The sequence below is a fragment of the Protomyctophum bolini genome (genome assembly GCF_963924005.1).
Source record: "Protomyctophum bolini genome assembly, chromosome: 11".
Classification (NCBI taxonomy): domain Eukaryota; kingdom Metazoa; phylum Chordata; class Actinopteri; order Myctophiformes; family Myctophidae; genus Protomyctophum; species Protomyctophum bolini.
The window spans coordinates 2138343-2155842 of NC_137872.1; the positions used below are offsets into that span (position 1 = coordinate 2138343).

Sequence of the window (17500 nt, forward strand, 5' to 3'; positions counted from 1 at the left end):
AACTAATCTAGAAGCTTAAAAGTAGAGTCAGACAAAAGGACTGAGGGAGGTCGCTAGAAAGATGTACAATTTCACTACCTCTTGACTCCTCGTCGAAACTCAAAGAGCTTCTGTCCCTCTGGGATGGAGAAGACACGAATCACTGTACCCTGAGAAGCATCGAAAGATACACAAAAACAGCACAGATGTACAGTGAGACATACAGTATATCGCCAGGTAGAGAATGAAAAGGAGGTTCATGAATGTCCCCCTGCAGTGAAACCAGGGCACACACACACTGATATTACCAACAAACTGGAGATGGGAGTCATACCTTCTCCGAGGCTGTGGCCAGTTTGGTTCCACTAGCATCAAAGGCCAACGCGGCTAACGGACTGTCATGGGCTGGGATCATGTTCGCCGCCCGCTAGAAGAGGGTGAAATGCACAGACGGTCACTAACCGATACAATTTAATTTAATATTTTTTTTTAATATGATTTTGTAACCCATTTTTCACCCCTGTGTCAATCATCTAATGTGATCCTGGGCTCTACACACCCTCCACCAACCTAGTCCCCATATATGGGGGACAAGGGGAGAGCAACCTAGTCCCCATATATGGGGGACAAGGGGAGAGCAACGGACTTGAACTCATGCTTCCTTCATGCCTGAGTGTCCAAGTTGCTCCTTTACACCTGACAGGGGGGAGTTTCCCTGGTTGGACGTATAGCGTGGAAGGAACACGTTATTCCAACCAGTTCCTTTCCCCTCCATCAGGCGCCCCGGCTGGCCAGGGGGAGGCAGTTTAGAGACCAGTTCCTTTCCCCTCCATCAGGCGCCCCGGCTGGCCAGGGGGAGGCAGTTTAGAGACCAGGATTACTGCATGTTTTTTGTGAGGCACAGAAGTGCATACCAACTTAAACCCATTCTGGGCCGGGAACCCCTTTTGGTGTTAGCATCATGTTATGCTTTAGCTATTGACAAAATAGCAGATCTACAAGCTCATAGCGCGCCACCGAGTGGCGCGCTACGAGCTTGTAGGTCTGCTATTTTTGAAAAATCGAAGAACCACTGACACGGAAACAATAGCTTTTTCAGAAAACTGTCAGGATGTAGAAGAACATTTTTTTTAGAATCTGATCTCAGGTCAGAATGGATTAACACACATACAAAGGGGCCTGTGATCGTGTGTGTGTGTGTGTGTGTGTGTGTGTGTGTGTGTGTGCGTGTGCTGACCTACCAGGTTGACAGTGTCAAACACTTGCACCTCTCCTATCGTGGCGCTGCCAGGGTAGGCAAGGTAACAGTTATCATTGCTGATGGAGAGGGCACACAGACCTAGAGAGAGTGGAAGGGAGAAAGGTCATTAATTACACTAAAGGCCATTATTACACTAAAGGCCAATTAGTGACGCCATGCGAATAAACCACCCGATAAAGGCTAGATATTTGTCCGGCAGATTTTTGACGCAGCTGCCTAATTGACACTAATTAGCCTGCGGATATGCCAGGGACCCCCATGAGAGAGAGGATGTTATACCAGGGACCCCCATGAGAGAGTGTTTTATACCAGGGACCCCCATGAGAGAGGATTTTATACCAGGGACCCCCATGAGAGAGAGGATTTTATACCAGGGACCCCCATGAGAGAGGATTTTATACCAGGGACCCCCATGAGAGAGGATTTTATACCAGGGACCCCCATGAGAGAGGATTTTATACCAGGGACCCCCATGAGAGAGGATTTTATACCAGGGACCCCCATGAGAGAGGATTTTATACCAGGGACCCCCATGAGAGAGGATTTTATACCAGGGACCCCCATGAGAGAGGATTTTATACCAGGGACCCCCATGAGAGGATTTTATACCAGGGACCCCCATGAGAGAGGATTTTATACCAGGGACCCCCATGAGAGAGGATTTTATACCAGGGACCCCCATGAGAGGATTTTATACCAGGGACCCCCATGAGAGAGGATTTTATACCAGGGACCCCCATGAGAGAGGATTTTATACCAGGGACCCCCATGAGAGAGGATTTTATACCAGGGACCCCCATGAGAGAGGATTTTATACCAGGGACCCCCATGAGAGAGTGTTTTATACCAGGGACCCCCATATGAGAGGATTTTATACCAGGGACCCCCATGAGAGGATTTTATACCAGGGACCCCCATGAGAGAGTGTTTTATACCAGGGACCCCCATGAGAGAGGATTTTATACCAGGGACCCCCATGAGAGGATTTTATACCAGGGACCCCCATGAGAGAGGATTTTATACCAGGGACCCCCATGAGAGAGGATTTTTACGGCTCTAGCAGTGATTCTCACACAGATTGATTTCAAGGACCCCCAGTTTGACATGCATTAGTCTACTCTGGGACCCCCATTGAATGGCATTTCTATCTCTGGGACCCCCCACCCCCCCCCCCCCACTCGCAGATTGGCTATTATTAAATCTAGTATAAAGCCCTTGGGAATACGGTATCTACGCATACGGTCAACTAAGTATAGGGTTTAAGTGGTTTAATTACCACCGTGGTGTCACCCAAAGTGTTAAGTGGATATTCTTTCCAAGCCGACAGTGAGTGACACAGAAAGCACACGACGCTACAGACAGAGATGCATTGTTGTTGTTGTGAAGCCTCACCTGTGGGGTTGGGTGGGGTCTCTCGGATGGTGTGCAGGACTTTCATGTCCCTGATGTTGTGGATGTACAGTGACTCCTCCAGACAGACTATAAGCCTCTGTAAGGGAAACATAACGCCACCAATCAAAGACCAACACGACCCAAAGACAGCCTTTTTTTAAATGGGCGAGCATCAAGCTAAATGTGTCCATGTTCTGTTTGATGTAAACGCGTATTTGTTTAACGGCTGTTGAACTGTGGGCCAGTGTGTGCCAGTGACTAATGGGCTAATGTGTGCGCGTGTGCTTGTGCTTGCTTGCTTTGTCGACTAAAACTAAGACGAAAAATGTTCGTCGGCTACCTTTTTTCGCTGACGAAAACTAAATCGAAACTAAGCTACGACGTCAAAAAACTAAGACTAAATATATCGACAATTTCGTCTTGTAGATCGGCTGTTTTCAGCAAGTATAAAATCTGCCATTACGACGGCATCAACACCCGCCAAAACACATTCTAGTCGACTAAATCAACTGTAGATTTAGTCGACTAAAATTACGACATTTAGTCCAATACATTCCAGGTGACTAAAATGTGACTAAAAACTAAGTGAAAACAATTCAAGAGACTATGACTAAAACTAAAACAGATCCTGGTCTCTAAACTGCCTCCCCCTGGCCAGCCGGGGCGCCTGATGGAGGGGAAAGGAACTGGTTGGAATAACGTTGTTCCTTCCACGCGCTACGTCCAACCAGGGAAACTCCCCCCTGTCAGGTGTAAAGGAGCAACTTGGAGGAAGCATGAGTTCAAGTCCGTTGCTCTCCTCTTGTCCCCCATATATGGGGACTAGGTTGGTCTCCCCTTGTCCCCCATATATGGGGACTAGGTTGGTCTCCCCTTGTCCCCCATATATGGGGACTAGGTTGCTCTCCCCTTGTACCCCATATATGGGGACTAGGTTGGTGGAGGGTGTGTAGAGCCCAGGATCACATTAGATGATTGACACAGGGGTGAAAAATGAGTTACAAAATCGTGGGATAAAAATAAAAACTAAAACAGAAATTTGCTGCCAAAAACAACACTTGTGCTTGCATGGTGTATGTGTACCTGTCTGTTGAGTTTGACGGCCAGTATGGTGTTGGAGTAGGAGTAGTTACAGATCTCCGTTCCCTTCTTGAAATGACAAACTTTGAGCTTCCGGGGCGCCTTGAGGCTGACGATAGCCACCAGACTGCTGGAGAATAGACGCTCTACAATACACACATCCTCCGTGTCCGCTGAGACAGACAGACAGACAGACAGACAGACAGACAGACAGACAGACAGACAATTCAAAGGGCTTTATTGGCATGAGAAAACATACGTTTACATTGCCAAAGCAGAAAGAACAATACAACAATACAGCAATACAATCAAAACAAAGATTATGTACATTCGAAGGTCAGAATCTTCAATAGATCAAATTCTATGTACCAAGATCACTGGATGCAGGTATAGTGCAGGAATATAATAGGACAGACAGACAGACAGACAGACAGACAGACAATTCAAAGGGCTTTATTGGCATGAGAAAACATATGTTTACATTGCCAAAGCAGAAAGAACAATACAGCAATACAATCAAAACAAAAATTATGTACATTCGAAGGTCAGAATCTTCAATAGATCAAATTCTATGTACCAAGATCACTGGATGCAGGTATAGTGCAGGAATATAATAGGACAGACAGACAGACAGACAGACAGACAGACAGACAGACAGACAGACAGACAGACAGACAGACAGGTCATGAATCAAACCCATGACACAGAGAAACGTATGTGTCATGGTCCACTGACTGAGCAACCAGGACGACCCAGGCAGTCAGTGGGTCTGTTATTGCTAACGGAAGACTTCCTTCTAGTAATGATGGCCTATCTTAAACCACAACAGGCTGTGGTTTCTAAGTGGTTAATGAATATTTTAAAGTGTTGTGGATGTGCTGCTGCTGATGTGCAGTCATTGTATTAATGCTGATGACCGATTTTAAACCATTCTGGGCGGGAACCCCTTTTGGTGTTTTAAAGCATTATGTTATACTTTAGCTATTGAAAAATAGCAGATCTACAAGCTCATAGCGCGGCACCGAGTGCCGCGCTATGAACTTGTAGGTCTGCTATTTTTTTGAAAAATCGCGAAAATGTGCCTCAAATCTTTGAATATATTCTTTCAGAGCGAACGTTTTTCAATCAAATCTTTGCTTCTGGGGGGGGGTACTCTGCTGGAACAACACATTTTCAGGCGTCTGCGGCTTATTACATAATTATGATGTTTGGGTTCCTTGAAATGAAATAGTTTGAGAACCACTGACATATAACAGACACATAGGTTTTTAGACGATTTGGTCGATTTGTAGAATCTAAATCAGGTCTAAATGAGTTAATGCTGATGATGAACCCATTAACGTAACGGCGCAAATGGCTACGGAAATGTGCAGAACAAAGACATTAACCCATTCTGACCTGAGATCAGATTCATACGAGGTTTCCACTGGACACACACACTGGTCTGATTAACCCATTCTGACCTGAGATCAGATTCTATAAAAATGTCAGTCGTTCTTCGATTTTTCAAAAATAGCAGACCTACAAGGCAAGCTTGTAGATCTGCTATTTTAACACGATGCCAACACCAAAATGGGTTCCCGTTCAGAATGGGTTAAGGAATTATTGTCATACTACTCGTTAGTGCCACACGAGTCCTGCTCAAATGTGAATCTCCATTTTTGCTCCACGAGAGAATTGACCATGAAAAATATTTATTGCCTTTAGTCTGTAGTTGCTGAACATTTAGTTTTACTACATTCAAAATGTGCCACCTTGGCTGGAGCCAACTACTGTGGCTGTAAACAGACAACATCAAAGTGTTTGACTTAACCCATTTAGGCCTGGCGTTAAAATAAATAAAAGCCGTTCGCTTTGAAAGAACATATATTCCAAGATTTGCGCCACATTTTTACGATTTTTCAATAATAGCAGACCTACAAGCATGTAGATCTTCTATTTTTCAATAGCTAAAGTATAACATAATGCTTAGTTAAAACACCAAAATCTCTCGTATAAATCTCTCTCTTGTAGCAAAAAGTCACTAAAATGAATCAGACAGCCCACTAGTGCATTGTTCACGATTCTTCACAAAGTGAGATTGCATATACAGTAGGTGTCTGAAATTTGATCTCCATCTTTTTTCCAATAATTGTGCAGCACTACTACTCTTTCAAACCACAGACAAAATAAAGCGGACACACACACACACACACACACACACACACACACACACACACACAGAGAGAGAGCAGGGATGACAGCGAAAGAACAAACTAACGGAAGATACTCACTACATTCATAAATCTGCTCCAATTTGTCCACAGACGAGAGGGAGAAAAACTTGTATCCTGATTTGGTGCCAACAGCTAAGGACCTGCAAAGTGATTGCAGACACACCAGTAGCAATTATCCGACAATGAACGATGCCGAGAGATGTCAGACACACACACACACACACACACACACACACACACACACACACACACACACACACACACACACACACACACACACTAGAACAATAGAAAAATCCTATATACTCAATTCAATTCATAGAAATATCCTAAATGAAATACATTCAAATAAACACTGGGAAATGTCCTGGTGGTGTGTGTGTATACATTGCAAATCCCAAGCCTTTAGCATGAGAATGAAGCACATACCAAAAATGACACCAGAAAGAATGAAAGAAAGAAAGACAGACAGACATCCCGTTTGGCCGTTTCCTCCCCGTCTCGACCATGCTTCCCAGTCACTGTCACCAAATCCTAGTTTTTCTGAACGTTAAAATTACCACCGCTGAAGTGCCCTTGAGCAAGGCATTGAACCCGTCCCCTACCATGAAATGTTCCATGAGCAGGGCCTGGCTGTAAACAAGTTCTTGAGCTTAGTCCAGTTACCCTGGGTAAACATGGTAACTTTGCTTTCCTTAGTCCAGTTACCCTGGGTAAACATAGTACCTTTCCTTTCCTTAGTCCAGTTACCCTGGGTAAAGATAGTACCTTTCCTTTCCTTAGTCCAGTTACCCTGGGTAAACATAGTACTTTTCCTTTCCTTAGTCCAGTTACCCTGGGTAAACATGGTACCTTTACTTTCCTTAGTCCAGTTACCCTGGGTAAACAAAACATAGTACCTTTCCTTTCCTTAGTCCAGTTACCCTGGGTAAACATAGTACCTTTCCTTTCCTTAGTCCAGTTACCCTGGGTAAACATAGTACCTTTACTTTCCTTAGTCCAGTTACCCTGGGTAAACATAGTACCTTTACTTTCCTTAGTCCAGTTACCCTGGGTAAACATAGTAGCTTTCCTTTCCTTAGTCCAGTTACCCTGGGTAAACATAGTACCTTTACTTTCCTTAGTCCAGTTACCCTGGGTAAACATAGTACCTTTCCTTTCCTTAGTCCAGTTACCCTGGGTAAACATAGTACCTTTACTTTCCTTAGTCCAGTTACCCTGGGTAAACATGGTAACTTTGCTAACTTTGCTTTGTGGACCCTGTTGTAAACAAGTGTAATGCTTAATTGGGTCGTCCACTCACAGTTAACAGTCTTTGTATTGAGTTTGTGCTTGAAATGTACTGTAATTCTGCAAACTGTTAATAAAATATTTAAATAAATATGTGCTCCCCACATGGTGATGACAGTAGTCAGGCTGACAGGCTCACACGACACAATAACATGTTGTAATAACATTACTAAGCCTCTCTGATCAAGGCCAGTGATCAGCAAACCTATAGTTTCACCTCATGTCCCTCACACACTACTACTAACATTACATTTTAAACTGCACACCGCACACCAGGGGATTAATTCATTGCTGCCTACAACACTTCTACAAACACCAGCCAGCCATGGATGTCCAAGTACACATAAAAACCCACCCAAACAAAACATGCTAACGTTAGCCACGTCCATCAGCCATTACCATCCCAAAGAACGTAGTCAAAGTTCTAAAAGTTTTGCATTCACATGACTACAATCATGAGTACTGTTACATGACGTGTTGTTAACTTGTTAGCTAAAGTTAGCGCATGTGTGCTACACTGTGTGTGACTATGTATGTGTGCATCCATTCCATGCTAGTGTCGAGGGCTATAGCTAACGATTCACAGGCAGGTGAAACAGAATGCAAGCCAGCAAGCGAAATAACACGGCGATCACACATCGGAGAGGGGCCTCAAACAAAGCAGCCAACCTGCCTTATTATTATTATTATTATTATTATTATTATTATTATTAGCCAACCATGCTAACCACCAGGCCAGGCCACGGTGGATCAGATCCCCCACGCCGGCCACTCTCTCTCCCCTCATCCACCCCGAGTCCCCCGCCGGCCCTTCCTTACGTGTTGTCCTGGTTGAAGTTGGCGAAGAGGAGCTGGCTTCCGCCAGCATCCCCGCTTTGACTGGCCAGGTTCATGGGCTCGACACCATTGATTTACGGGTGTGAGAATGTTATTATTATCAGAGCAGATATTAATTAAAGGGCAGAGGTTTGTTTGTGGCCGTCTCCTGTGATCAGAGGCTGAAGAAGAGAGGAGCTTCCATCATCGCTTCTTCTTTCAGCCTTATAGTTGTTCCAGTGATTGTTGTTGTTTTTTTTTCCAGCTAAGGGGCTGTTGCTCTCTCTCTCTCTCTCTCCCCCCAAACTGCGCATGCTCCGTTTGTGTTGCTCGCGCAGCTAGCTCCAGTTGTACTACGACGGTGTCGTAGCAGATCTACAAGCCCACAGCGCGTCATGTGCCAGACGTGTCGTAGGCTTGTCGATCTGCTATTTTGAGATGCGGCGTGCAGTACATTTAAAGGGATAGAACGCCCCTTTTTTCTCAGATGTCGTCCACAGCCAAGGTCTATTTATTTGAATAGTTAATAGTACCTCCTCCGGCCGTCCTTAAACGTAACTTAACGACCCGATGTTAATAATCTGAGCATTCATTTCATGCTGACTGACATGACGGTACCGATATAATATATAATATAAGTAATAAAGTAAGTAACTCTGGTACATGCGTTGACCAAGAGGCTAACACCATTAAAACATGTGCAATAGCGACCTCTAGTGGCTTGGAGCTGCTACGTCTGAAAGTGACTGGTTTAGTACTAATGTCTGTGTGTGTGTGTGTGTGTGTGTGTGTGTGTGTGTGTGTGTGTGTGTGTGTGTGTGTGTGTGTGTGTGTGTGTGTGTGTGTGTGTGTGTGTGTGTGTGTGTGTGTGTGTGACTGTGTGGAGTGAGTGGGGCCCAAGTGAGTCCAAATTAGAATTCGGACTCACTTGGAAACACTTTTGGAAACACGTCCGGATGTTAGTTGAATTTAAACACCATGTTCCTCCATTAGGAGTTGGCCTACTTTAAATTGGACATAATTAAAATGCGCCGTGTTTGAAATGTCTATGGGAAAAAATGCATTGTGAATCATTTCCTGGGCCCTGGTATAGGGGGTGGGACGGGATCATTTCCTGGGCCCTGGTAGGGGGTGGGACGGGATCATTTCCTGGGCCCTGGTAGGGGGTGGGACGGGATCATTTCCTGGGCCCTGGTAGGGGGTGGGACGGGATCATTTCCTGGGCCCTGGTAGGGGGTGGGACGGGACTGCGACGCTCTATAGTTCCCCCGTGGAAGGTAGTACGGCGAGGAGGATGGGAGCGGGGAGTTGGGCCCTTCTTCTCATCCGGCGCAGAAAGAACATTTCTGGATGTGTTTGAGGACCACGACAGACTGTCTGTGATCTGTACCCCCAGGAACAACTTACACCACACACACACACACACACACACACACACACACACACACACACACACATACACACATAATGTCTGCATCTCTTATAGGGCCCATTTAACCATATAATAATGCATTTGGATGGCAAAAATGGCAGATCTGCAAGTTCAGTCATTCAGTGTCTTGAATGAGATGTGCTGTGAGTTTGCATATCTGCTATTTTCCAGCATAGGACCGTTGCACAGTGAAGTATAAACAAGGCTTATCCACGGATATCGCAAGCCGTGCATATCCACGGACAAATTCCAAGGCCGGGCCTTTGACCTCGACACCTCGTCTCCTTTGACCTCGTCTCCTTTGACCTCGACACCTCGTCTCCTTTGACCTCGTCTCCTTTGCACTTCTCCTGTCTGTCCAGGCTCCAGTGATTGAATGCTGAGTTGGTGTACTCCCACTCTGAGACAGCAGGGGGAGCCCCTTCCTCCTTTAGCAGCAGCCCCAGGTGGCTGTCAGGGCTCTCTCTCTCTCTCTCTCTCTCTCTCTCTCTCGCTCTCACAGGGACATCTCACAGGGACATCTCACAGGGACATTCACAGAGACATTCACAGGGACATTCACAAGGACATTTCACAGAGACATTCACAGGGACATTCACAAGGACATTTCACAGGGACATTTCACAGGGACATTCACAAGGACATTTCACAGAGACATTCACAGGGACATTTCACAGGGACATTCACAGGGACATCCTAGCATCCCTATTCTGTGGTCGCCAAACCATGAAACCTAGCATCCCTATTCTGTGGTCGCCAACCATGTCAAACTTTCACCAACATTTGTTAGTGCAGGAGTTGGCCTTAAAATGGACAGGCTGTTCCTAAATAACCTCCTTTTGAACTTTCCGTAATTGGCTCTCTATGACAGAACATATCTTTGATTCTTTTCCCAAACATCCATTGTCCATAAATATGATCATATCAGTGACCAAAAAAAAAACACCCACATATGAATGAATCATTCTTGATATTTCTGCACTATAGAACTTTCTAAATAAACATGGTATTTGAAGGAATTTGCACTTTTGCACTTATCAATCATGCGTGTTTGTATATACAGTACACAGAGAAAGGAATCACTCGCTCACAACGTTGTATAATAGCTCTCTTTCTTTAATTTAGTGATTTTTCTCTGAAATATATATAATTATACAAAATAGAATCTATGATATAAATCACACACTTCCTGCATGAGTGACAATAGAGACAGTTTAAAAAAAAAAAGCCCCTAAGAATTTACAGAATTATCATATATTTTCAAACCTCTTTAAAGACATGAGAAAGATGTATGATGTTCTCCGTCACTATGTTTGGACTACTACTCAAAATGCTCTAATAGATGAGGGCAGATCCTCCTGCTTTCAGACACAATGAAAACATTAAATACACATAAACTAATATCAAATAGACATTCTCCATAGACCGATATTAGAATCACCGTCGACGTAGACAAATAATTAAGTACATGTCAATCCAGGAATGCAGGAAACCAGTCTATAATGTATTATTGTATTGTTACTATACAGTTGTTGTAGGCTAATGTCTGCTCCATGGACATTTGGGGGTATTAAAGATTAATTTCCCAGCCTTCATACTCTGATAACAATAACTGATTTGTCGTTGAACAACTGGACAGAATCCCAGACAGACTCTGCTCTGTCGGTCCTTTGCCCTTCTGTAGTGACGTACAGTAGATTAGATATAGTAGATACAGTTGTTACAGTGTGGATGATTGACAAGTCCAGGGACGTGCAGAGAGTGTTAGAGAGGAAAGGGCTGAAATCTCGTAAGAGGAGCACGTTTGAACCAAAAAAATAGCGAAAATAGCAGATCTACAAGCTCACAACGCGTCGCGCTGCGACGTGTTGAGAGTTTGTAGATCAGCTATTTTCGGGGAGCAAAGCCAGTACTCTTTATCTACTGGAGATAAACGGTGTGTGGATTTAGAAAACAAATTTGTTCAACGCAAAAATGGTGCGTTCCAAAGTTCAGGAGACTTCGGGGGAAAAAGCTATTCTCCTGAATTATGCCTTCCGGCATGTGGCATGGAATTATTAATATTATTAAGTAATAATATATTATAATAATAATAATTCTGCCTTCCGGCATGGCATGGAATTATTAATATTATTAAAGGACCACTTCACCACTTTTCAACCTATCTTCATATAATAGGTCCTCACTAATAATCATGAAAAAAATGGCGCAATTTATTTCTACTCGGTCTGTGTCTCATAGGAGGGCTGTGGGCAGTTCAGAAACCGTCTTCCAGTGACATCATCGATGGGGAATACAAGCTAATAGAAAATGCAGGCTTTCTAGTCCTGAAAAGGTGCAATGCGAAAATGGAAGCCATCGTTCTCACGATAACAAAATAATTTTGTTTAAAAAAATATCTGTCTCATGATGATGTCACTGGAAGACTGTTTCTAAACTGCCCACAGCCATCCTATGAGACACAGACCAGAGTAGAAAGAAATCGTGCCATTTTACCTTGATTATTAGTGAGGATCTATTATATGAAGATAGGTTGAAAAGTGGTGAAGTGGTCATTTAAGTAATAATATAATAATATTAATAATTCTGCCTTCCGGCAGGGCATGGGAAGGACTGGCATGAGTAAAGCATTTGTGAGAATGTACACATAAAAATGTTACGTCGTCATGGTAGTAGTGTATTGTAGTAGTACTGTACTGTACTGTATTGTAGTACTGTACTGCAGCAGTAGTAGTAGTAGTAGTGTGAATTTAGCAGTTTAATAGCGCCATTGTACGACAATGACTGACGATTACCATTACTACTTTTTACTGCAGTGCAAAGCCTGCTTCACAGGGTTATTCTTTATAAAGAAGATGTAAGAGTATTTCCTAAAAAAATAATATATATATATATATATATATATATATATATATCCTGCTTGGAGCAGAGGGCTTTAATTTAGCAGCACAACTTGGCTTAAGCCAAGTTATAATATAATAATATAATAATAATAATATACAGTAATATAATATAAGACGACTCATAAGATTTTTCAAGACTAAACGATCTAAAAAATAAAGGGATTTAAGATCATTAAAACTGGGGCCGTAGCCTGAATCCAGTGCATTCTGCCAAACTTCCGGTCCAGGACATTTTCACTTTTCTTCGCAATGATCTTGGCCAATAGAAGTCCCTGTCTGTGTATTGGACCGGTCCCTGTCTGTGTATTGGACCGGTCCCTGTCTGTGTATGGGAACGGTCCCACGAAGTGAACACAGTTGTTCGTAACTCTGTCTTATACGCTATGGCTCTGAGGTAGACATGTAGCCCAGTACATTGTGATTGGCCAGCCCATGTGTGTGGGAGGCGGGGTCTGTCATCTGGAGGTCTGCAGCAGAGGTCCAGGTTAGTAGAGATACCTCCAGTCTGTCATCTGGAGGTCTGCAGCAGTGGTCCAGGTAAGTAGAGGTACCTCCAGTCTGTCACCTGGAGGTCTGCAGCAGAGGTCCAGGTTAGTAGAGGTCTGTCACCTGGAGGTCTGCAGCAGAGGTCCAGGTTAGTAGAGGTATACCTCCAGTCTGTCCCCTAGAGGTCTGCAGCAGTGGTCCAGGTTAGTAGAGGTATACCTCCAGTCTGTCCCCTAGAGGTCTGCAGCAGTGGTCCAGGTTAGTAGAGGTACCTCCAGTCTGTCACCTGGAGGTCTGCAGCAGAGGTCCAGGTTAGTAGAGGTACCTCCAGTCTGTCACCTGGAGGTCTGCAGCAGAGGTCCAGGTGTGTAGAGGTACCTCCAGTCTGTCACCTGGAGGTCTGCAGCAGAGGTCCAGGTGTGTAGAGGTACCTCCAGATGGCGTAGTAATGAATGCCGGCTCCGATGGCGACGAAAAGATGCCAGATGGCGTGGGCGAATGGGACGAGGCCGTCGCTCTTGAAGAAGACCACGCCCACCACATAGAACACTCCCCCTAGTGCCAGCTCACACACGCCGGTGCGGTTCACCTGCAACGCACGCACACACACACACACACGCACGCACGCACGCACGCACACACACACACGCACACGCACACACACACACACACACACACACACACACACATGCTTAACCCATTAAGACCTGAAAACAGATTCTACAAAAGTTTTCTGAAAAAACCTATGTTTCTATGTCAGTGGCATATGAATATCGGCCATCTTTTTTTAATTTAATATATTTTGTATCCCACGATTTTGTAACCCATTTTCCACCCCTGTGTCAATTATCTAATGTGATCCTGGGCTCTACACACTCTCCACCAACCTAGTCCCCATATATGGGGGCCAAGGGGAGAGCAACCTATTCCCCATATATGGGGGACAAGGGGAGAGCAACCTAGTCCCCATATATGGGGGACAAGGGGAGACCAACCTAGTCCCCATATATGGGGGACAAGGGGAGAGCAACCTAGTCCCCATATATGGGGGACAAGGGGAGAGCAACGGACTTGAACTCATGCTTCCTTCATGCCTGAGTGTCCAAGTTGCTCCTTTACACCTGACAGGGGGGAGTTTCCCTGGTTGGACGTAGCGCGTGGAAGGAACACGTTATTCCAACCAGTTCCTTTCCCCTCCATCAGGCGCCCCGGCTGGCCAGGGGGAGGCAGTTTAGTGACCAGGATTACTGCATGTTCTTTGTGAGGGTACCTACCCTAGGGGACACGGGGAGAACATGTGAGGGTACCTACCCTAGGGGACACGGGGAGAACATGTGAGGGTACCTACCCTATAGGGGACACGGGGAGAACATGCAAACTCCACACAGAAAGGCCCTTTCGCCAACCCCCGCCTTCGGGTATGGGCACTGATGACGCAGAGGAGGAAACACGCCGCCAGCGCCCACAGCATCCCGAGCGGGAATCGAACCCAGGACCTTCTAGCTGTGAGGCGACAGCACTACCGACTGTGCCACCGTGCCCCCAATGTCGGCCATCTTGTCTCACGGGTACTGACATCACTTCCTGCTTCTTACCATGGACAGGATGACCAGTGCCGGAGCGGCTCCCATGGACACGTATCCTAGCAACTCTGCCAGCTTGTACCTGCAAGCAGGAAGTGATGTCAGGGGTCACCAGCATGTCCTACAGAGGTCAGGGGTCACCAACATGTCCTACAGAGGTCAGGGGGTCACCAACGCGTACTATTCTTTCTACGTCCGAGCATAGACATGGTAACGCCTCACCTGCCTCTGATTGGTCTACCGACACTGCCCGTCTTGTAGTACAACAGAATGGCAACACGTGACAGTAACTTATAACTTTAATTTTTGTAGAAGAGGCAAACTAATTTTGTGCCGTTTGCTTTGATTGAATAATTGATTGAACACGTATGTACTATGATTTGATTTGGCTGTGTTCTAAATTAAAGTGTTAGTGTTGATTATCGTGTATTAATATTAATCTAAACTAATACTATTATACTAATAACCCAGCACTCTTTAGCTAGTGGAGATGCTGGTGTGTAAACGACATGGACTTTGAAACTAATTTGTTCAACGCAAAATGTTGCGCTCAAGTTCAGGAGACTTCGGGGGAAAAAAGCAATTCTCCTGAACGCTGCCTTCCTTCCAGCATGGCATGGAAGGAAAGGGGAGCCATTTTGCATTTCTTCCACCATGTAGTAAAATGCTGGATTCATGGTCTGGAGAGGGGCAGTTGTTTTACAGACGGGGTAAAAGGGGCAGGGGGCTGAAAGAAGCCCCCTTTGATGTCTATGTGTGCACGTCCATGTTCTTCACGTTTTCTAATGTTTATCACATTCCTCTCTTAGTCTTATCTATATATATTTTTTTAAAGAAACAAAAGGACAAAAGAGAGAGATACCTTTCATGGAAGAAGAAAACGAATGTAGATCCAACGCACGCCATGACCCAGATCAGCCAACGCATGTGACAGGCCCAGGGTCCTAGCTCCCTCAGAATCAACCTGCACACGCACACACACACACACACACACACACACACACACACACACACACACACACACACACACACAGATCAGCCAACGCATGTGACAGGCCCAGGGTCCTAGCTCCCTCAGAATCAACCTGCACACACACACACACACACACACACACACACACACACACACACACACACACACACACACACACACACACACACACACACACACACAGATCAGCCAACGCATGTGACAGGCCCAGGGTCCTAGCTCCCTCAGAATCAACCTGCACACGCACACACACACACACACACACACACACACACACACACACACACACACACACACACACACAGATCAGCCAACGCATGTGACAGGCCCAGGGTCCTAGCTCCCTCAGAATCAACCTGCACACACACACACACACACACACACACACACACACACACACACACACACACACACACACACACACACACACACACACACACACACACACACACACACACACACACACACACACCACACACACACACACACACACACACACACACACACACCTGGTCTGCTATTTTTGAAAAATCAAAGCACGACTGACATACAAACATAGCTTTTTCAGAAAACTGTCAGGATGTAGAAGGCATTTGTAGAAGGTGTTAAATGTATACCAGGGAGAGTAGGACGAGGCGATGAAGAAGTAGATGGCCATTCTGTCACACATGTGAAAGCGCTGCTCCACTCTCCTAACCAATCACAGGAGGAGATTGTGTCAGAATAAGATAACACATACGACAGAATAAGAGTACATGTTTTTCTTTCTTCCAACCAATAAAAGGACTTTTTAACATTTGTGTCCTATTTTATTTTTGAATCCTAATGGTCACATTTAACCACCTCACTTTCAAACACACGCGCACGCACGCACGCACACGCACACACACACACACACACACACACACACACACACACACACACACACACACGCACACACACGCACACAGAAATCCATGCAACAGGTGTCAATTAGATCTGTCTTTAAAGACATACGACAATGTTTGTTGTGGAAAAACGAGAGGAAAAGAAAAGAACAAGTAAACAATGATAACCATGATGATGACACATTGAAAATGAAACGTTTTGAGGTAAATTCACTTTTAAGTCAAGTGAAGATTCCTTTTGAGAAGACATATCATTGGTTGGAAGGAGCATTGGTCCGACTCGGGATAGGGTTGGGGGTAAAGGCTCATACATAGTCTGGATTTTGGGTGGTGGGGTGACCACCGAACTACAACATGACGTCACTGAGGTGACCACCGAACTACAACATGACGTCACTGAGGTGACCACCGAACTACAACATGACGTCACTGAGGTGACCACCGAACTACAACATGACGTCACTGAGGTGACCACCGAACTACAACATGACGTCACTGAGCCGCGGTGAAGAGCAAACCACCGCCACCGCTCCAGCCCTTCTCTCTGTTTTTACTCACCACCGCTCAACGTTATTTCAGCTCCGGTGGTCAGCTCACCACCGAAAATCCAGACTATGAATAGGCCTTAAAGTTTAGGTGTGCTGGGTAGATTATGGTTAGGGGGAGGGGAGGGTCTGGGGTAGATACTAGTCGACCAAAGTATAGTGACCTTTGAGGAGAGGAAACCGTTGGAAATGACGATAGAGACGTGCAGTGTACAGTACAGTATATATGCATACTATTACTGTATGAATGAATCCCAGGTGTCTGAACAGAAAACTGTCCAGTCTGTCTTTGTGTTTGCATGGCTGAGTTATCAGTTAGGTCAGAGGCGTGTGTGCGTGCGTGCGTGCGAGGTGATGGTTTGTTTAATTATCAGGCTGCAGCTGTCCTGGCCCTTTGGCTTTGTTGCAATGAACATATGTATGCACACACGCACGCACGCAGGCACGCGCACACACACACACACACACACACACACAGTCACACACACACACACACACACACAGTCACACACACACACACACACACACACACACACCGGAGGTGGCTGATCTTCCACGCAGCAGTGTGGAAGAGTGTGGAGGTGATGAAGAGGCCAGTAAGCCCCGCCCCATAGAGCCAGGCGGCAACACAATGCCATT

At 45.3% G+C, this 17500-nt stretch overlaps 2 protein-coding genes across 3 annotated transcripts in view; both read right to left on the reverse strand.

Annotated features, from left to right (window-relative positions):
• wipi2 (WD repeat domain, phosphoinositide interacting 2) overlaps nt 1-8320 on the reverse strand; it is an 11698-nt gene extending 3378 nt beyond the window's left edge. For both annotated transcript variants that reach the window (XM_080777111.1, XM_080777110.1), the window contains exons 1-7: nt 8038-8320; nt 5986-6068; nt 3716-3885; nt 2633-2729; nt 1221-1318; nt 314-406; nt 79-149 (exon numbers count right to left, since the gene is read on the reverse strand). In XM_080777111.1, the coding sequence (XP_080633237.1) occupies nt 79-149; nt 314-406; nt 1221-1318; nt 2633-2729; nt 3716-3885; nt 5986-6068; nt 8038-8111 (686 nt within the window). In that variant the 5' untranslated portion in view covers nt 8112-8320. The remainder of the gene's footprint in view (nt 1-78; nt 150-313; nt 407-1220; nt 1319-2632; nt 2730-3715; nt 3886-5985; nt 6069-8037) is intronic.
• A 4349-nt stretch (nt 8321-12669) lies between these two features.
• Nucleotides 12670-17500, reverse strand: part of LOC308324812 (monocyte to macrophage differentiation factor 2-like) — a 12951-nt gene continuing 8120 nt past the window's right edge. The window contains exons 3-7 of the mRNA XM_080777114.1: nt 17398-17500; nt 16047-16121; nt 15301-15402; nt 14451-14520; nt 12670-13444 (exon numbers count right to left, since the gene is read on the reverse strand). The exon at nt 17398-17500 is cut by the window's right edge and continues 58 nt beyond it. Of these exons, the coding sequence (XP_080633240.1) occupies nt 13244-13444; nt 14451-14520; nt 15301-15402; nt 16047-16121; nt 17398-17500 (551 nt within the window). The 3' untranslated portion in view covers nt 12670-13243. The remainder of the gene's footprint in view (nt 13445-14450; nt 14521-15300; nt 15403-16046; nt 16122-17397) is intronic.